Source organism: Sapajus apella, unplaced genomic scaffold (assembly GCF_009761245.1).
Source record: "Sapajus apella isolate SASKATOON/1434 unplaced genomic scaffold, GSC_monkey_1.0 scaffold26, whole genome shotgun sequence".
NCBI lineage: Eukaryota > Metazoa > Chordata > Mammalia > Primates > Cebidae > Sapajus > Sapajus apella.
This window is the reverse complement of record NW_022436966.1, coordinates 24,430,830-24,452,424: the sequence shown is the minus strand read 5'-3', so window position 1 is coordinate 24,452,424 and position 21,595 is coordinate 24,430,830. Positions and strand designations below refer to the sequence as shown.

General features: G+C 38.8%; 1 protein-coding gene across 4 annotated transcripts in view; it reads right to left on the bottom strand.

The window, feature by feature from the left end:
- Nucleotides 1–371: 371 nt before the first annotated feature.
- LHCGR (luteinizing hormone/choriogonadotropin receptor) overlaps nucleotides 372–21,595 on the bottom strand; it is a 66,255-nt gene continuing 45,031 nt past the window's right edge. For all 4 annotated transcript variants that reach the window (XM_032292158.1, XM_032292159.1, XM_032292160.1 and 1 more), the window contains 2 exons: nucleotides 21,218–21,403; nucleotides 372–2,439 (listed from right to left, as the gene is read on the bottom strand). In XM_032292158.1, the coding sequence (XP_032148049.1) occupies nucleotides 1,287–2,439; nucleotides 21,218–21,403 (1,339 nt within the window). In that variant the 3' untranslated portion in view covers nucleotides 372–1,286. The remainder of the gene's footprint in view (nucleotides 2,440–21,217; nucleotides 21,404–21,595) is intronic.

Here is a 21,595-nt window from a genome sequence, read left to right as displayed (position 1 = left end):
GATTAAGAGGCTAGGGTCCTGAATCAGAGCTTTTAGTTTAAATTCTGTTAGTTGTATCTTTTATTTGTTTTGAGAACTTTGGCAAATTATAGGTTTTGCTTTCCTACAAAATGTGAATAATATCTACATTGTAGAGTTTTATGAAAATTAAATGGGTTAAATTATATAACATTTATCAAGATGTTTGGTGTAGGATTAGCTTTCAGTAAGAGTTACTTTAAAAAAAAGTCAGAGGAGCATAGAAAAAACACTAGTTAAAACCATAGTTTTGTTGTCCTATAAGATCCAATTTCAGTAAGTAAAAATATCTTCTAGCAAACACTGAACGTATTTTTCTATATTCTCCAAAGTATAGAAATGATGAAGCTTAATTATTTTTAAATATTTAGACATTTTTTTATTCAAATAAAAATATAAGCTCTAGAAAAAATTGTTTTCATTATATGTTTCATAACTTCAGAGTAATTGTAATTCAGCATGTTTGTAGTATACCATTGCCAAGATCTTGAGGTAGGAAGCAGGAAAACAAAATGGACTGAGACAGGATTCCTACTCACGAGGAGTTCACAGTCTACAGCTTAATGTTTCAGTAAGCAAATAGGCTGAAATGTGCTTTAGATGTTTGCCTTAAATTATAAATAAGTGGAATCCAGACAAGGGATAGATAAAAGTCTGTATAATAGCACAAATAGAACTTTCTGTGGTGACAAAAATATTCTGTGTCTGTGCTGTCCAGTGTGATAACCACTAGTCACATGTAGCTATTGAGAACTTGAAATGTGGCTAGTGCAACTGAGAAACTACATTTTTCATTTTATTTAATTCTAATTTAGCCACACGTGGCTAGTGGCTACCATATCGGACAGTACATCTCTAGAGTGTGTTTTTCAAGCTACCTGAGGAAAAAGGCCAGCTATTTTACATTTCTGATCTCTTATGAACTAACATTTTTATAGAATGTAATACAGATTACAAAAATGAAAAAAAGATATGCAAAATACCACCTCAATTTTTAAAAATATTAGATTCATCAAACAAAATTACTTTGTCAAAATTTCTATAAAAATTTCTAACTTCGGTATTTATGTCATCATGTACCAGTGACAGATAGTTTTTAGAATGGCAGTGGTCATAGACTATACTTTCTGCTAGGTAGAGGTCTCTTGCCCAGTGTATCTACAAATAAATAAATTTCTAAATCCAACTCTATGTTAAAATTACTGGTACAGGTAATTTTTTTTTACAGGCTTAAGAACAATTCAATAATGCAGTTACTGATGTAACAGTTAATATTCTTTGTAGCAAGTCTTGTCTAGGAGAGCTGTACTTTGACAGTGCAATGCGGACAACCTCAAGGTGGACTGAGAAGGCTTATTTGATCCAGTGAAGCCATTTTTGTAGTTGGAGGTACACGCTGAAAAATCCTTTCTTCTGTAAAGTTCAGCCCGATGTTTACAGCAGCCAAATTTGCCTAGCAACAGAAAGAAATCTCTTCGGAATGTCTTAGTGAATATTGCATACAGAAATGGATTGGCACAAGAATTGATGGGATAAAAAAGAACCAGTAAAACTTTAGAGTTGGTTACTGTGATAAGAGGCATTTTGAAGGCAGCTGAGATGGCAAAAAAAGAGATAGGTGCCATGCAGGTGAAATCGGTGAAGATGAGGATTGCCATCTTCTTAGCAATCTTTGTATCTTTGTTGGTAGCCATTAATTCTGGGTTTCGAACTGCAAAATAAATTTTAATGTAGCAAGCACAAATTACGATGAAGGCCACCACATTGAGGATCAGGATGGTTAATATATAGACTTGTGAGAGAGTAGTTTCCACATCCATGGGGAAGCAAATACTGACCTTCATGTAATTGCTGACACCCACAAGGGGCAACATAGCAATTAGAAAAGAAAAGAGCCATCCTCCAAGCATAATCAGAATGGCATGTCTTAATCGCAGCTTTTGGTCCAGGTGAATAGCATAAGTGATGGTGTGCCATCTTTCTAGAGTGATGACGGTGAGAGTGTAGACAGAAAGTTCACTTGCGAATACAGTGAAAAAGCCAGCAGTGCTGCATCCACTCCCTGTCTGCCAATCTATGGCATGGTTATAGTACTGGCCTTTGGTTTGGGAATCAACCGAGGCTATGAGCAGCAGATAGAGCCCCATGCAAAAGTCTGCAAAGGAGAGATTGCACATGAGAAAACGAGGCACTGTAAGTTTGTAATGACTTGTCAGGAGAACAAAAAGGACAGTCATGTTTCCCATGATGGCTAGAATATTAATCAGCCAAATCAGGACTCTAAGGAAGTCGTAGCCCATAATATCTTCACAGGGATTAAAAGCATCTGGTTCAGGAGCACATCGGGGTGTCTTGGGTAAGTGGAAGCTGTAATCATAGTCCCAGCCACTCGGTTCACTCTCGGCAAATATGGCAGGATAACTGTAAGAAGAATTATTGGCTTGATGTAAGAGATTTTCTCTGAGTATTAAAACATTTCAAGAATTATTCATGTTTTTTTTAAAGCCAAAGAAACAAGGAAACAGCCACAATAACCTCAGCCTTACATTTATTTGTTAAATTATTTGAGAACTCTTATTTGACGTAGGAGTTCCCTAAGAAGGGAATGAAAAGCCATTTAGACTATGTATACATATATATATTACATCGATGCAAAGACTTAATGAAGCTGTTTACAAAGGATGATTTTCTTTGGAAAACAAGTTTAGAAAGACAATCTATGCTTGCTAAATCTAAAGTAATCCTTTCTTGGCATTTTCTTAGCTATTTCTCTCTCATTTAGTTGCCAGCCGAACTGCTACCAAGCTGTTTGTGTGTTGCAGAACACAAATAGAACTGTAAGGCTCACGCTGAAAATCATTAGCTACTGGTGGACTTGTTTGTACTTAACTCCCTGGCTAATCAAATAGTCCAATTGAGAAATAGAAACCAAGGATAGATTATTAGAAATTTAGGAGCAGAGGAAGAATATAGTTGTGGACAATAGGAAGAGGTGGTGAAAACATTACTATGTAGGGGTATGAGTCAAAGGCAGAGGGAGGATTACGAGGTAGTCTGTCCCTAGTGAAAGAACAGCCCTTTCTTTGCCACTCCTTTCCAATCCTACTGCTACTTCCTGAGTTTAGTTTTTTGTCCTCTCTTATGGAGCAATTAGTTTTCTTCCTGATATCCTTTCTCCAATTTTAGCCCTCTCCCTAGTCCATTTTGTATGTTCATTCTAGAATGTCCTTTCCGGAATTCAAAGTTATTAATTTCACTTACCCAAATCAAACTTGCCCCAGGTTCTCATTGGTTGAGATAAAATCCAAATTCATTGTGATGACTTCCAAGGCTCTCCTTGATCTGGGTTCTGCCTATCTCTCCAGTCTCATCTCTAAGAAGCACTAGTGCTGCAGAATTCAGAGAATGGGCTAGAGCGAGACTGTCAGGATCCAGTCCTAGCACAGCTCTTACAGGCTGTATAATCCCAGGAGAGTTAATTTATATCTGTGTGCCTCAAGTTCTTTATTTGCCAAGTAGGGATAATAATCATACCTTCCATGTTAAAGTTGTGCTAATACTTGAATGCGTTCGTACATGTAGAATGTTTAGAATAATTCTTGAAGCAATAAATATTAGGGATTCTCAACATTATCTCTTGCAGATCCCTTGTACAACCTTCCCTTTGGTCACATAAAGTGATGTGTAGCTCTCTGAATAAGTTCTACTGTTTCACTCCTTTGTCTTTGTACATACTTCTGGCTGAAATTTTCTTCCTTTTCTCATCTCTCTGGTGAATTCCTCCTCATCTGTAAAGATAAGTTCTCCTATAAAGTCTTTCTCGATTATACTCCCCGAGTTTTATTTATCTACCTGGCAAAGCTGCAGTTAGTACAACTGCAATTATCAAAACATTTTGCAATTAAGTGATGATGCATGTCTATCTTCTTTGTCTATTCGCTTCTTGAAAACAGAGGACTAGGTTTTACTTATTTCTGAAATCCCAGTTCCTGGCACAGTTTTGGCTCAGTGTTCATTCAATAAATGTTTGTAGAGTGAATAATTCTAAACCAGGATGATTCTTGCTATGAAAAGAATTGAGAAGATACAGGGACAATGAGCACACAGCATCATGCACGTAGGCTCAAAAAACATGTTTGTTTTTACCCATCTTCTGCTAATATAATATTAGGAACTGGAGAAATGGGCACAATTTTTCTGTCAAGGACATTACAAATATATATTTGTAATATATTTTTATATACTACATGAGGAACCTTATGGTTCTTACACATTAAAAGGATATTTTTCTCTACTCTCAAACCTAACTTCTCATGTTCTGTATTTTAAGTGTATACCTAGTTCAGTGAGTGGAGGAAATAATAAATTGGAAGAATACAATACTGATGAGAATGTACACAGATTTAAAAAAAGAAAAAAGTCTGTGACCTGGGACTCCAAAAATGTGTTAGAGTATTGTGGAGCCCAATTTGGAACTAGAGAAGGGCTGCTGCTATGTACAGAAGATCACATAGGAACCTCCCTTGTTTTATTATTAAATATTGTTATAACCAGCACATTTGTTTGTCCTCTTCTCACAGACATCAATATAATTACCATTTTTAATCTTTAAAGGGAGAAGATGGTTATGAAGAACTATTAAAGAAAATAGATCATTAATTTCTTAGCATTAGAAAGGTTTTTAGGCTAGGCACAATGGCTCACACCTGTAATCCTGGCACTTTGGGAGACCGAGGCAGGTGGATCACCTGAGGTCAGGAGTTTGCGACCAGATGGCCAACATGGCAAAACCCCATCTCTACTAAAAATACAAAAATTAGCCAGGCGTGGTGGCCTGTAATTCCAGCTACTCGGGAGGCTGAGGCAGGAGAATTGCTTGAATCTGGTAGGCGAAGTTTGCAGTGAGCTGAGATTGCACCACTGCACTCCAGCGTGGGTGACAGAACAAGGCTATCTAAAAAGAAAAAAAAAAAAGGTTTTTAAAGACCATCTCATTGAATCCTTTCATTTTATTGATAAGGAGGTTAAAGGAGATTAAAGAAGGTTAGTGACTTTCCCAATGTCTCTCAGGGATAGTGACAGTGGCAGCATGAGGTCTTCATAACCACGGTTCAGAGACCTTTCCCCTGACTTCACCCTCTCTTACTGTTTTTCAAAGTGTGGTCCTTGGACCATCTCCATTGCAATCACCAGGGTATTTGTTAAAATGCAGAATCTTGGCTTTACGCCAAACCCTGAATAAAAAATCTCTAGAGACAGAGCCCAGGAATTTGCATTTTAAGTAAGTTCTCTGGATGATTTATACAAAATAATAACCTTTGTTAAATCAGGTGAAAACTTTCCAACTATTCCTGATTTCCTTTACTCTTTTCCCCTTATCAAAACTACTTCAGCTGTTAGAAACATTATTGTAAAACTTCTAAAATTTCTGCCATGATTTCTGATTAAATTTATGTCAATAAGAGGTCAAGCATGTTTCCTCACTTCCTCTTGCTATCTGGTCCTTTGTCCTTTCTTTTTTTTGCCCTAATGGGCATATGTCTAGCAATTTTTCTCCTTGGTGATTTGTCTTCAGACTAAACGCCCACCTGCTGTTACTACATTTGTGTCCTGGGATTGCTCCTGAGGGCAGCATCATACTTACTGACAAACCCCAGCATGGAGCTGTTGTTAGTCTTGGGGGCTATGCGGGGAGTATGAATGGACTCACACGGGCTTAGTAATATTGAATCAGAGGAAGGAGAGCTGTAGCTCCGCTGGTCGAGTCACAAGAAAGAAAGGAGAAAAGACGGGAATTTTAGGAGGACAATAGGGCCAGCCATAGAGGTAAGAATGCATTATCTTGGGGAGAATAGATAAGGCTTAGTGGCGAGCTCTAGAATTTCTAAACTCTAGGGACTGAGGAATGGCTATCTGGTGGGAAGTAGGAGGTAGATTTATCATAAAATGCTTTCACAAGGAGAATGCTCTTTTTACTTAGATTTTATGTTAATTTCAGTCAGTTTTGGAGATGCTAGAGATTAGGGACTTGTCTTAAAGCAGTGTTAGCATAACAAACTCAAGGTTGTATATTCTTATATATAACCTAGTGAGGATTATATTGAGGATGGATTAAAGTTTCCCTCAAACCACTCCTTGGTGCTGTCATTAACTATACCCATAAATGTTTTCCTGTTGATAAGAATCAAGTCATGTGGTTGCAAAAGAGTTGTGTAGAAGGTTTCTGATAGAATACTGAGTAAGAAAAGTGGGAAGGGTGAAGAAAGGCCGCTGGAGGATACATGGTGTCAGACCTAATGCGAGAAAAGGAAAAGAAGGAGACAATAATACTTATTTAACCTTGGTGTTATCGCATTGCTTAGAGGAGAAAGGTCTCAAAAAGGATAAATTTTGCCAGTAATACTCAGTGTTACTGGAAGATTACTGCCAAGGATTCATATCTTTGGAATGGAACCCCAAAGTCCAGGGTCATTCCACCACACCACCCTGAAGCATCTGTATTACTTGGAGATTGATAGGAAAAGAAGAGAAAATTTCAGAAAGAGATTGGCAAAGTGTCTTAAAGGAGCACTCAAGGGGATATAATAAAACTTCTAAATCTTAGTAAATGCGGCATAGGGACACTGGGATTATCTTATTTTTAAAATATATTTTATTGCATTTTAGGTTTTGGGGTACATGTGAAGGACATGCAAGATTGTTGCATAGGTACATACATGGCAGTGTGGTTTGCTGCCTTCCTCCCCTTCACCTATATCTGGCATTTCTCCCTATGTTATCCCTCCCCAACTCCCCATCCCCCACTGTCCCTCCTCTAGTTCCCTCCCACAGACCCCAGTGTGTGATGCTCCCCTCCCTGTGTCCATGTGTTCTCATTGCTCAACACCCACCTATGAGTGAGAACATGCAGTGTTTGATTTTCTGTTGTTGTGTCAGTTTGCTGAGAGTGATGGTTTCCAGGTTCATCCATGTCCCTAAAGGACACAAATTCATCGTTACTGATGGCTGCATAGTATACCATGGTGTATATGTACCACATTTTCCCTGTCCAGTCTATCATTGATGGGCATTTGGGTTGGTTCCAAGACTTTGCTATTGTAAACACTGCTGCAACGAACATTTGTGTGCATGTGTCCTTATAATAGAATGATTTATAATCCTTTGGATTATAAATGGGATTTTAAATGGGATTTAAATGGGATTTATAATCCTTTGGATTATAAATGGGATTTAAATCCCAGTAATGGGATTGCTGGGTCAAATGGAATTTCTAGGTCCTTAAGGAATTGCCACACTGTCTTCCACAATGGTTGATCTAATTTACGCTCCCACCAACAGTGTAAAAGTATTCCTGTTTCTCCACATCCTCTCCAGCATCTGTTGTCTCCAGATTTTTTAATGATCGCCATTCTAACTGGCATGAGATAGTATCTCAATGTGGTTTTCATTTGTATTTCTCTAATGACCAGTGATGATGAGCATTTTTTCATATGTTTGTTGGCCTCATGTATGTCTTCTTTTGTAAAGTGTCTGTTCATATCCTTTGCCCCCTTTTGAATGGGCTTGTTTGTTTTTTTCTTGTAAATCTGTTTTAGTTCTTTGTAGATTCTGGATATTAGCCCTTTGTCAGATGGGTAGATTGCAAAATTTTTTTCCCATTCTGTTGGTTGCTGATTCACTCTAATGACTGTTTCTTTTGCTATGCAGAGCTCTGGAGTTTGATTAGGTCCCATTTGTCTATTTTGGCTTTTGTTGCCAATGCTTTTGGTGTTTTAGTCATGAAGTCCTTGCCTATGCCTATGTCCTGAATGGTTTTTCCTAGATTTCCTTCTAGGGTTTTTATGATATTAAGTCTTATGTTTAAGCCTTTAATGCATCTGGAGTTAATTTTAGCATAAGGTGTCAGGAAGGGGTCCAGTTTCTGCTTTCTGCACATGGCTAGCCAGTTTTCCCAACACCGTTTATTAAACAGGGAATCCTTTCCCCATTGCTTGTTTTTGTGAGGTTTGTCAAAGATCAGATGATTATAGATGTGTGGCATTGTCTCTGAGATCTCTGTTCTGTTCCATTGGTCTATATCTCTGTTTTGGTACTAGTACTGTGCTGTTTTGATTACTGTAGCCTTGTAGTATAGTTTGAAGTCAGGTAGTGTGATGCCTCCAGTTTTCTTCTTTTTGCTTAGAATTGACTTGGCTATGAGGGCTCTCTTTTGGTTCCATATGAAGTTTAAGGTGTTTTTTTCCAGGTCTGTGAAGAAGGTCATTGGTAGCTTGATGGGGATAGCATTGAATCTATAAATTACTTTGGGCAGTATGGCCATTTTCACAATATTGATTCTTCCTAACCATGAGCATGGAATGTTTCTCCACCTGTTTGTGTCCTCTCTTATTTCGATGGGCAGTGGTTTGTAGTTCTCCTTGAAGAGGTCCTTTACATTTTTTGTTAGTTGTATTCCTAGGTATTTTATTCTCTTTGTAGCAATTGTGAATGGCATTTCCTTCTTGATTTGCCTCTCTTTAAATCTGTAATTGGCATATAGGAATGCTTGTGATTTCTGCATATTGATTTTGTATCCTGAGACTTTGCTGAAGTTGCTTATCAGTTTCAAGAGATTTTGGGCTGAGATGATGGGGTCTTCTAAATATACAATCATGTCATCTGCAAATAGCGACAATTTGACTTCCTCCTTTCCTAATTGAATACCTTTATTTCTTTTTCTTGCCTGATTGCTCTGGCTAGAACTTTCAATACTATATTGAATAGGAGTGGTGAGAGAGGGCTTCCTTGTCTAGTGCCAGATTTCAAAGGGAATGCTTCCAGTTTTTGCCCATTCAGTATGAAATTGGCTGTTGGTTTGTCTTAAATAGCTTTTATTATTTTGAGATACGTTCTGTCAATACCTAGTTTATTGAGAATTTTTAGCATAAAGGGCTGTTTGAATTTTGTCAATGGCCTTCGCTGCATCTATTGAGATAATCATGTGGTTTTTTGTCTTTGGTTCTGTTTATGTGGTGAATTACGTTTATAGATTTGCATATGTTGAACCAGTCTTGCATCCCCGGGATGAAGCCTACTTGATCGTGATGGATAAGCTTTTTGATGGGCTGTTGCAATTGGTTTGCCAGTATTTTATCAAAGAGTTTTGCATCTGTGTTCATCATGGATATTGCCCTGAAATTTTCTTTTCTTGCTGAGTCTCTGCTGGTTTTTGGTATCAGGATGATATTGGTCTCATAAAATGATTTGGGAAGGATTCCCTCTTTTTGGATTGTTTGGAATAGTTTCAGAAGGAATGGTATCACCTCCTCTTTGTATGTCTGGTAGAGTTGGCTGTGAACCCATCTGGACCTGTGCTTTTTTTGATTGGTAGGCTATTAATTGCTGCCTCAACTCCCTGTTTCAGCCCCCTTTTTATCAGTTGAATGGGCAACTCTGTCTCCCAGGCATTCCAGTCATCTGTAGAAAAGGTGCCCAGATCTGTGTGATTTCCCGTGTGGTGACCCACTGCGCTGGCTGGAACAACTGTGCTGGAGATTCATGGTGCTTTTTAGCCCTGGAATCTCCTGGCCTGGCTCTCTGTTTCAGTCTCCTTTTTATCAGTTGAATTGGTGGCTCTGTCTCCTAGGCACTCCAGTCGCCAGCTGAAAGGGCGCCTGGACCCATGTGAGTATTTTGTGTGGAGACCCGCCACACTGGCCAAAACAGCTGTGCTGGCGACCCGTGGGGCTCCTCTGCCCAGGAATCTCCTTGTCTGTGGGCAATAAAAATCCATCTGGAAATGCGGAGTCCACTCACCCTGCATGCTCTCGCTGGGAGCTGCAATCCAGAGCTGCTCCTAATTGGCCATCTTGGATCCCTCCCTCGGGATTATCTTTTGAGGCATGCTCTTTTACAGTTGAAGACAAGTAAAATGCCAAGGCAGCCAGCATTTATAGCAGAAAAATGTTAAAAATTAGTCAGTAAAACAGGAATGTAGCTTCCATCCAATGTATGTTAGTGATAGCATTAAGACTAGTTTTAAGTTCAGGAGCATAGTGGTCAAGGTGGCCTAAGTCGTCTTTAAGAGAAATGGCTACTTCTAAGGTACGTTTACAGCTAGTTAATCTTTGTGGAATGCTGGCCATGTGACTAGTGAAAATTCTTACAAATGAAGCTATCAGTTCTATGAGCCTTTAGTGACATCAAAATACCTGCAAATTTTTAATTTTTGAGAAGGATTTAATATATTTGTAGAGTAAATATTAAGGAACATTTTAAAATCGTTTGTTTAAACAGTTGAAAGAGATACCTGATTAACTTGATGCCAATTGCACAGAAAAAATTCCCATTTTAAAACTATTAAAAGATGCTTTGCAACAGCTCTCCAACCGATTTTTATCAAAAGAAAATAATTGAGGCTGATAATATGGTACACACAGAACAAGATATGACTTCTGAATTTCCTTACATGCAAATACTTACAGTGTTTCATTATTTTGTTTCCTTACTGTGCTTTCACATTGTTTGGAAAAGTTTTTGGAAATGGAAAATGAAAAATTCTGTCTGAAAGAGAAGAGGTTATAAAAAGCATTTGAGCTTTTGGTCTTCAAACTAAACCTGATTATGCATCTATTTATGCTTTGTTCATGCAAATTCTTTACACCAGCATCTTGTTCTGCACCATTGTCCTAACTGAAATGTTTCCTGAGGAGAGAGTAAAGGCTCCTGAATTGTCATTAGAGTGCTTCCAGCTTAGATAAAATGCTTCTGAATACTAAGCTTTTTGTGTGGGCACTAGAGACGAAAAAACTTAAATTTGTCATATTGAATCAAGGATTTTTCAATGATTACTAAAAGCTGCTTTTATGGTGTATTAAGGTTTTCTCCTTACCACTCTCCTTTCCCCATTGGCCTTGATTAACAAATAATCATTCCAAGTTCAGGGTTTTGAGTTGTAACTGGGCATCTTTTTTGTAAGGATTTGAAGATACTGGACCTGACATTGTGATGTGAATTTCAGGTTATTTTTTCTTATGTACAGAAACACATGTGGGTATGCCCTACTCCACCGCCTTTCCAAGAAGTTTAGCCTATGGAAAGGGGAAAAATACCAATGAAATAAAATGAGGCCCATTCTTACCTAAGGGAGCACTTACCTAGGGATGACATTTAAGGGAGATACAAATGAATAAATAAATAGGGTACAGCATTCCCTTTTCTTCCGCAGCCTTGCCAGTGTCTGTTGTTTTTCTCATTGTGGTTTTGATTTGCATTTCTCTGATGATTAGTGATGATGAGCATTTTTTCTTTAGAAGACATACAAGCAGTCAACCAACATATGAAAAAGTGCTGTTCTGTTCATGCCCATTGCCCATTTTTTAAAATGGGGTTATTTATTTTTTTTGCTTGTTCATTTGTTTAACTTCGTTATAGATTTTGGATGTTAGACCTTTGTCAAATGCATAGTTTGTGAATATTGTTTCCCATCCTGTAGGTTGTCTGTTTACTCTGTTGATAGTTTCTTTTGCTGTGCAGAAGCTCCGTAGTTTAATTAGGTCCCACTCGTCAATTTTTGTTATTGTTGCAATTGCTTTTGAGGAGTTAGCTAAAAATTCTTTGTCAAGGCTGATGTCAAGAAGGGTATTTCCTAGGTTTTCTTCTAAGATTTTTATAATTTGAGAAAAGGGAACACTCATACACTGTTGGTGGGAGTGTAAATTAGTTCATCCACTGTGGAAATCAGTTTGGAGATTTCTAAAAGAACTTAAAGCAGAGCTATTATTCAACTCAGCAATCTCATTACTCAGTATATGCCCAATGAAATAGATCATTATACCAAAAAGACACATGCAGTTGTATGGTCATTGCTATGCTATTCACAATAACAAAGACATGGAATCAACCTGGGTGCCTGGATTGGATAAAGAAAATGTGGTACATATAAACCATGTAGTACTATGCAGCCATAAAAAATCATATCTTTTGCAGCAACACGGATGGAGCTGGAAGCCATATCTTAAGTGAATTAATCGAGGATTAGGAAACCAAACACTGCATGTTCTCACTTATAAGAGGGAGCCAAACACTGGGGACACATGAACATTAACATGGGAACAACAGGCACTGCAGACTACTGGAGGGGGCAGGGAGGGAGGAAGGCATGGGTTGAAAAACTACCTATTGATTATTATGCTCACTTCCTGGATGCAATATACTCAAGTGACAACCTGCCACATGAACCCTCTGTGTCTAAAATGAAAGTTGAATAAAAAAAAATAGTGGCTGTCTACAGAGGAGGTCTACAGAAAAAAAAAAAATAGTGGTTTCTTCAAAATTACAAATGCCCCCGATTGTCTCTTATTTCTTCTCTCCTCATATTCACTGCCCTGATGGCATTCTCATGATATTTCATTCTTGTTTTCATAGAGAATGAAATTTGCACCTTCTCTGATGGGACAATGCATTGTTTCTACATAGTTCATGCATATTCTATGAAAGAGGTATCATAGAGCTGTTGACCCATTATTACAAGGGTTATCAACTGTATTCATTAAGAATTTGGACATGATGGAAAAGGACAGGCTCAGAAGGGACTAATTATAGCCTTTCAGAATTAGTGAAGTCAGAACAAGTTTCCCTGAGAACAGTGGGGTGCAAGGCAGCAACCAGATAAAATATAAGACATTTGCCCATTTTCCTTTTCATAAGTTTCAAATAGACCTATATTGTAATAGCAATTCATAAAATATCAGAAAATTGTAACACATAGAAAGCAGGTAAAACATGAATATATAGCTCAGTGATTTCTCACAGAATGATCACCCATGTATCCATTAGGCCAATAAATGAAAATGACCAACACCCCCCACCCCACCCACCAAGAAAAAAAGAAATAGGGGAAAAGAGGGCAGGCTGTGAGGGTCTCAACCTTTACTGATGAGGAAGGAGAAATGAGGCAATTCAAACTGGACATTTCTATGTATTATTCTTCTCCAATGATTATGAGACAATTCCTTGCAGGAATACTTTGTCTCTTTCACCTACTGGAATAAAAATCCCCAAACTAAAATTTTCACATGCCAGTAATTTCAGAAGGGATGTGATCTCTTTGCCACAAAATGTAGGTATCCAGAATCAGCTTTATCATAAACCATTAATCTCTGTCATTTTCCTGATTGGACTCTCACCAGCTTTGCTCACCTCCAACTCATCCTCTACCTTGCTGCAAAGTGATATTTTATAAAAGCGAGTTTGAATAATCTTGCTTGAAAGTCTTCATGGCTCCACATCATCTAAACAACTGGGCCTGGCACTCAGGGCATCATGGCCCCCATCTCCTTGGCTTCCTCTTCTGACTCATCTTCCCCCATGTGTCCATGTTCCAATGTTTCTGAGTGAGTTTCATCTACTGTCTCTTGCCTTTCTCATGAGCTATTCATCTTCTTTGCCTGTTTTTTCTCACTCTGTCTAGGCAACTCCTGCCTGTTCTTCAAGACTCAGCATAAATCACTTCCCTCAGATCGCCTTCCATAATCCCTGCTGGCATTCACAAACTCTTCCTCAGTGCTCCCAGAGCACTCTGTTCTGTTCTCAGATCTGTCATAACATATGCTGTGTTGGACTTAAATATCGGCTCTCTTGTGTGTGTGGCCCCTATACAGCTGTCTGCGACTTATCATTGTACCTTTAGTCTTTTACACAGTGTTTGGAACATATTAAGTGCTCAGTTAATGTTTTTTGAAGCTCAGTTAATGGTGCATGACTTTGTGAACACAGCAAGTGTTTTGTTTTGTCTTCTCAGCTACCCCAAAAGCTTCAGGTAGAACTGAACCTCCTATATGCAAGGTACAAACAATGCATGCTGGTTGATTAATTATAAATAATTCAGTTTGGTTGATCCCAAACAAAGACAGCAGCATTTGGTGCTGCTTTCAGTGTCTTATGTAATTAACTGATGGAGCCTATCTCCTTAGGCTGTGATAATAGCCCTTTAGGGCAGTGTTGTTAACAGCTGTGAGTTGTGTGACCTATTGATGGGTCATGAAAGCAATAGAGTGCATCAAGACTGGCATTAAAAATAAAAAAGGCATGAAATAAAATAGAGTGAAATAAGAAAATATCAGCATATTACATATTAAAACGTTAAGGATCACTCTGTTTTATTCATGTTACATATGTGACATATACTGGGTTGCAATACAAAAGTATTTCTTCTTATGCATCTCAGTCAAAAAAGTCTAGAAAACAATGGCCTGAGGAAAGAATGAAATTCTACCACTGTGCCCCGACTATCCTGGACTGAACTGAATCAGTAAGATGCCCATGACTGGAGGCAAACCATCCAGGAGCTCATTCCCTTTCTGTTCCCATACTAAGCTTATCCTTAGCTATAATTCTGTTCTAAAATGGAAGATGCTTGTCTACTGGGAGAGAAATAGTTTTGAAAACCTTCTGTAGTATTTCGTGTTCATTTTGAAATGGAAGATTAAAACACTAGTTAAATGTTGCCCTCCAGAGGCTTCTTCCTCCACTAAAAAAAAATGGTGCTCTTGATATACCGATCCAAGATGGCTGAATAGGAACAGTTCTAGAGTGCAGTTCCCAGTGAGAACAATGTAGAGGGTGAGTGATCACCACATTTCCAAACGAGTTTTTACTGCCCACAGACCAGGAGATTCCCTGGCTGAAAAAATCCGTGAGTTTCCAGCATGGCTGTTTCAGCCCACACAGCAGGTCTCCACACAAAAACTCACAAAAATCTGGGTGGCCATTTCAATTGGCTTCTGGAACACCTGGGAGCCAGAGCCACCCATTCAACTGAAAAAAAACAAAAAAACCAAAAAAACAGGGCTGAAACAGGGAGCCAGGTGATCTGGCTCAGTGGGTCTCACCCCCACAAAGCCCAGCAATCTGAAACGCTATGGATTGAGAGTTTTGCAGCAAGTGCAGCTGGACCTGGGACGGTCCAGCTTTGTTGGGCGTCCGCCACTACCGAGGTAGTCCACCACTACCGAGGCAGTCCACCATTACCGAGGCAGTCTGCCATTACTGAGGCAGTGCACCATTACTGAGGCAGACCGCCATTACCAAGGCAGTTCTAACTATACCTCTGCAAGCAAAACCACAAGGAAGTCCACACAGTTGCTGGGCAGAGCCCATGGCAGCTCAGCAACACCTCTGCTGGCAGACTGTGACTAGGCTACCTCCTTGCTGGGCAGGGCATCTCTGAAAAAAGACAGCAGCACATCAGGAACTTATAAATAAAGCCCCATGTTCCCAGGACAAAGCACGTGGGAAAAAAGGCAGTTATGAGTTCCACTGCAGCAGACTTAAATGTACCTGTCCAGCAGCTCTGAATGGAACAGTGGAGCTCCCAGCACAGCACTTGAGCTCCTATAAGGGAAAGACTGTCTCCTCAAGTGGCTCCCTGAACCCCGTATATCCAAAGAGACACCTCATAAAGGAGAGCTCAGGTTGACATCTGGCGGGTATCCTTCTGGGACGAAGATAACAGAAGAAGAAACTGGCAGCAACCCAGGCTGTTCTACAGCTGCTACAGGTGATCCCAGGCAAGCAGGGTCTGGAGTGGGTCCAGCAGTCCTACAGCAGAGGGGCCTGACTGTTAGAAGAAAAACTAAAAAACAGCAAGAAATAACTTCAACATCAACAAAAAGGACATCTACTCAGAGACCCCATCTGAAAGTCACCAACTACAAAGACCACAGGTAGATAAATCCAGAAAGATGGGAAGAAACCAGTGCAAAAATGATGAAAATGCCTCTCCTCCTTCAAGGGATCACAACTCCTCACTAGCAAAGGAACAAAGCTGTATGGAGAATGATTCTGATGAATTGACAGAAACAGGCTTCAGAAGGTGGGTAATAACAAACTTCTTTGAGCTAAAAGAACATGTGTTAACCCAATGCAAAGAAACTGATAACCTTGAAAAAAGGTTTGACAAAATGCTAATGAGAATAAACAGCTTAGAGAGGAATATAAATGACCCGATGGAGCTGAAAAACACAACACAAGAACTTCGCAAAGCATATACAAGTTTCAATAGTTGAATCAACCAAGCAGAAGAAAGGATATCAGAGATTTAAGATCAACTCAATGAAGTAAAATGAGAAGGCAAGATTAGAGATAGAAGAGTAAAATGAAATGAAAAAAGCCTCCAAGAAATATGGGATTATGTGAAAAGACCTAATCTATGTTTGATAGGTGTACCTGAATGTGATAAAGAGAATGAATCCAAGCTGGAAAACACTCTTGAGGATATTATCCAGGAGAACTTCCCCAACCTAGCAAGGCAGGCCAATATTCAAGTCCAGGAAATACGGAGAATACCACAAAGATATTCCTCAAGAAGAGAAATGCCAAGGCACATAATCATCAGATTCACCAGAGTTGAAATGAAGGAAAAAATGCTAAGGGCAGCCAGAGAGAAAGGTTGGGTTACCCACAAAGGGAAGCCCATTAGGCTCACAGTGGATCTCTTGGCAGAAATCCTGCAAGCCAGAAGAGAGTGGGGGCCAATATTCAACATCCTTAAAGAAAAGAACTTTCAACCCAGAATTTCATATCTGGCCAATCTAAGCTTCATAAGCGAAGGAGAAATAAAATCCTTTATGAACACACAATTGCTGAGAGATTTTGTCACCACCAGGCCTACCTTAAAAGAGCTCCTGAAAGAAGAACTAAACTTAGAAAGGAACAACCAGTACCAGACACTCCAAAAATGTACCAAATGGTAAAGAACATAGACACAATGAAGAAAGTGCATCAACTAACCAGCAAAACAACCAGCTAGCATCAAAATGGCAGGATCAAATTCACACTTAACAATATTAACCTTAAATGTAAATGGGCTAAATGCTCCAATCAAAAGACACAGACTGGCAAATTGGACAAAAATTCAAAACCCATCAGTGTGCTGTATCCAGGAAACCAATCTCATGTGCAAGGATACACAAAGGCTCAACACAAAGGGATGGTGGAAGATTTACCAAGAAAATGGAGAGCAAAAAAAGGCAGGAGTTGCAATCCTAGTCTCTGATAAAATAGACTTTAAACCAACAAAGATCAAAAGAGACAAAGAAGGGCATTACATAATGGTAAAAGGATCAATGCAACAAGAAGAGCTAACGATCCTAAATATATGCACACCCAATACAGGAGCACCCAGATACATAAAGCAAGTTCTTAATGACCTACAAAGAGACTTAGACTCCCACACAATAATAGTGGGAGACTTTAACACTCCACTGTCAGTATTAGACAGATCAATGAGACAGAAAATTAACAAGGATATCCAGGATTTGAACTCAGACCTGGACCAAGCAAACCTAATAGACTTTTACAGAACTCTCCATCCCAAATCCACAGAATATACATTCTTCTCAGCACCACATCACACTTATTCTAAAATTGATCACATAATTGGAAGTAAAACATTCCTCAGCAAATGCAAAAGAATGAAAATCATAACAAATAGTCTCTCAGACTACAGTGCAGTTAAATTAGAACTGAGAATTAAGAAACTCACTCAAAACCACACATCTATATGGAAACTGAACAGCCTGCTCCTGAATGACTATTGGGTAAATAACGAAATTAAGGCAGGAATAAAGATGTTATTTGAAACTGATGAGAACAAAGACAGAGAGTACCAGAATCTCTGGGACACATTTAAAGCAGTGTCTAGAGGGAAATTTACAGCAATAATTCCCACATGAGAAGCAAGGAAAGATCTAAAATCAATACCCTATCATCAAAATTGAAAGAGCTAGAGGAGCAAGATAAAACAAAAAAAAAAACTCAAAACCTAGCAGAAGACAAGAAATAACTAAGATCAGTGCAGAACTGAAGGAGATAGAGACACAAAAAACCCTTCAAAAAATCAATAAATCCAGGGGCTGGTTTTATGAAAAGCTCAACAAAATAGACTGGTAGCCAGATTAATAAAAAGGAAAAGAGAGAAGAATCAAAAAGATACAATAAAAACAATAAAGGGGATATCACCACCGATTCCACAGAAATTCAAACTACCATCAGAGATTACTACAAAGAACTCTATGCACATAAACCAGTAAACCTGGAAGAAATGGATAAATTCCTGGACATTTGCACCCTCCCAAGCCTAAACCAGGAAGAAGTCAAAACCCTGAATAGACCAATAACAAGGGCAGAAGTTGAGGCATCAATCAATAGCCTACCAACCAAAAAAAGCCCAGGTCCAGATGGGTTCACAGCTGAATTCTACCAGACATACAAAGAGGAGCTGGTACCACTCCTTCTGAAACTATTTCAAACATCCAAAAAGAGGGAGTCCTTCCCAAATCATTTTATGAGACCAACATCATCCTAATACCAAAACCTGGCAGAGACTCAACAAAAATAAAATTTCAGGCCAATATCCATGATGAACATAGATGCAAAAATCTTCAATAAAATAAAGGCAAACCAATTGCAACAGCACATCAAAAAGCTTATCCATCATGATCAAATAGGCTTCATCCCAGGGATGCAAGGCTGGTTCCACATTTGCAAGTCTATAAATGTAAGCCATCACTTAAACAGAACCAAAGACAAAAACCACATGATTATCTCAATTGATGCAGAGGAGGCCTTTGACAAAATTCAACAGCCCTTTATGCTAAAACCTCTCAATAAACTGGGTATTGTCAGAACGTATCTCAAAATAATAAAAGCTATTTATGACAGACCACAGCCAATATCATACTGAATGGGCAAAAAGGGAAGCATTCCCTTTGAAATCTGGCACTAGACAAGGATGCTTTCTCTGACCACTCCTATTCAATATATTATTGGAAGTTCTAGCCAGAGCAATCAGGCAAGAAAAAGAAATAAAGAGTATTCACTTAGGTATTCACTTAGGAAAGAAGGAAGTCAGATTGTCTCTATTTGCAGATGATGTGATTGTATATTTAGAAGACCCCATTACCTCAGCCCAAAATCTCCTGAAACTGATAAGCAACTTCAGCAAAGTCTCAGGATACAAAATCAATGTGCAGAAATTACAAGCATTCCTATACACCAATAACAGACTTAAAGAGAGGCAAATCAAGAAGGAACTGCCATTCACAATTGCTACAAAGAGAATAAAATACCTGGAAATATAACTAACAAAGGATGTAAAGGACCTCTTTAAGGAGAATGACAAACCACTGCTTAAGGAAATAATAGAAGACACAAACAGATAGAAAAATATTCCATGCTCATGGTTAGGAATAATCAATATTGTGAAAATGGCCATACTGCCCAAAGTAATTTATAAATTCAATGCTATCTCCATCAAGCTACCAATGACCCTCTTCACAGAACTGGAAAAAACCACCTTAAACTTCATATGCAACCAAAAGAGAGCCTGCATAGCCAAGACAATCCTAAGCAAAAAGAAGAAAGCTGGAGGCATCACACTACCTGACTTCAAACTATACTACAAGGCTACAATAATCAACACAGCACGGCACTGGTACCAAAACAGAGATATAGACCAATGGAACAGAACAGAGGCCTCAGAGACAATGCCACACATCTACAACCATCTGATCTTTGACAAACCTCACAAAAACAAGCAATGGGGAAAGGATTCCCTGTTTAATAAATGGTGTTGGGAAAACTGGCTAGCCATGTGCAGAAAGCAGAAACTGGACCCCTTCCTGACACCTTATACTAAAATTAACTCCAGTTGCATTAAAGACTTAAACATAAGACCTAACACCATAAAAACCCTAGAAGAAAATCTAGGCAAAACCATTCAGGACATAGGCATAGGCAAGGACTTCATGACTAACACACCAAAAGCATTGGAAACAACAGCCAAAATAGACAAATGTGATCTAATTAAACCCCAGAGATTCTGTACAGCAAAAGAAACAATCATTAGAGTGTACCGACAACCAACAGAACGGGAAAAAATTTTTGCAATCTACCCATCTGACAAAGGCTATTATCCAGAATTTACAAAACTAAAACAGATTTCCAAGAAAAAAAACCCATTCAAAAGTGGGTGAAGGACATGAACAGACACTTTTCAAAAGAAGACATATATGAGGCCAACAAACATATGAAAAAATGCTCATCATCACTGTGATTAGAGAAATGCAAATCAAAACCACATTGAGATATCACCTCACAACAGTTAGAATGGCAATCATTAACAAATCTGGAGACAACAGATGCTGGAGAGGATGTGGAGAAATAGGAACACTTTTACACTGTTGGTGGGAGTGTAAATTAGTTCAACCATTGTGGAAGACAGTGTGGCGATTCCTTAAGGACCTAGAAATAGAAATTCCATTTGACCCAGCAATCCCATTACTGGGTATATATCCAAAGGATTATAATCAGTCTATTATAAAGACACATGCACATGTATGTTCATTGCAGAACTGTTTACAATAGCAAAGACCTGGAATTAACCCAAATGCCCATTGATGATAGACTGGACAAGGAAAATATGGCACATATACACCATGGAATACTATACAGCCATAAAAAACGATGAGTTCATATCCTTTATAGGGACATGGATATATCTGGAAACCATCATTCTCAGCAAACTGACACAAGAACAGAAAATCAAACACCGCACGTTCTCACTCATAGGTGGGTGTTGAACAATGAGAACACATGGACACAGGGAGGGGAGCATCACACAGTGGGGTCTCTTGTGGGGGAGTAGGGGAGGGATAGCAGGGGGTATGGGGGCCGGGGAGGGATAACATGGGGAGAAATGCCAGATATAGGTAATTGGGGGATGGAGGTAGCAAACTACATTGCCATGTGTGTACCTATGCACAATTCTGCATGTTCTACACATGTACCCCAGAACTTAAAGTTCAATAAAATATATGTATAAAAAAAATGATGCTTCCTGATAAGGATTAGAACGAATCATTTGAGAAGCCAGTTTTGTATTCTATTCTGCAAATGCTAAAGTGGCCTCTAATTCAGTTTACCCAGAATTGGCCACAAAGGTCTTCTAGCTGTATAGTGAATCAACTATTTGGCAGCAGTTTTCACAAGTAAACAGAAGAGTTTGTTTTCTTTTTATCTATCTGAAAGTGATCCTATGTCTATGTAGCTGGCTGAGAAGCCGGGAGTGAAGGGGAATGGAACTTCTACTCACTGACTATTTCAAAATCTGAATCTCTGCCACAGCTTGGGCAGGCTTTAACTTTTATTTTTTACTTACTCTTTTGTTGGCACGTTTCTAAAAGCACAGCAGTGGCTGGGGTAAGTCAGCGTGGCATCCAGGAGATTGGCAAATTTTTCTCTCGATGGCAATTTTTTTAGAGAATAGGATGACGTGGCAATTAGCGTCTGAATGGACTCTAGGCCATGGCTCGGCAGGGCCTGCAATTTGGTGGAAGAAATATCCCTGAATAATAAAGGGGAGAAATGCTTTTTATTTATTTATCTTATACATTTTATTCAGAGAATGGAACCTCCCTCAACAATAGTATCGTTTTAGGCTCTGAGAAATCTTTTCTTCATTCTGCTTTTCCTTTAATTCTCCATTTCAATTACTCTCACTAAGATCTGAATTCAAAAAGGCGATTCTGTATTTTTT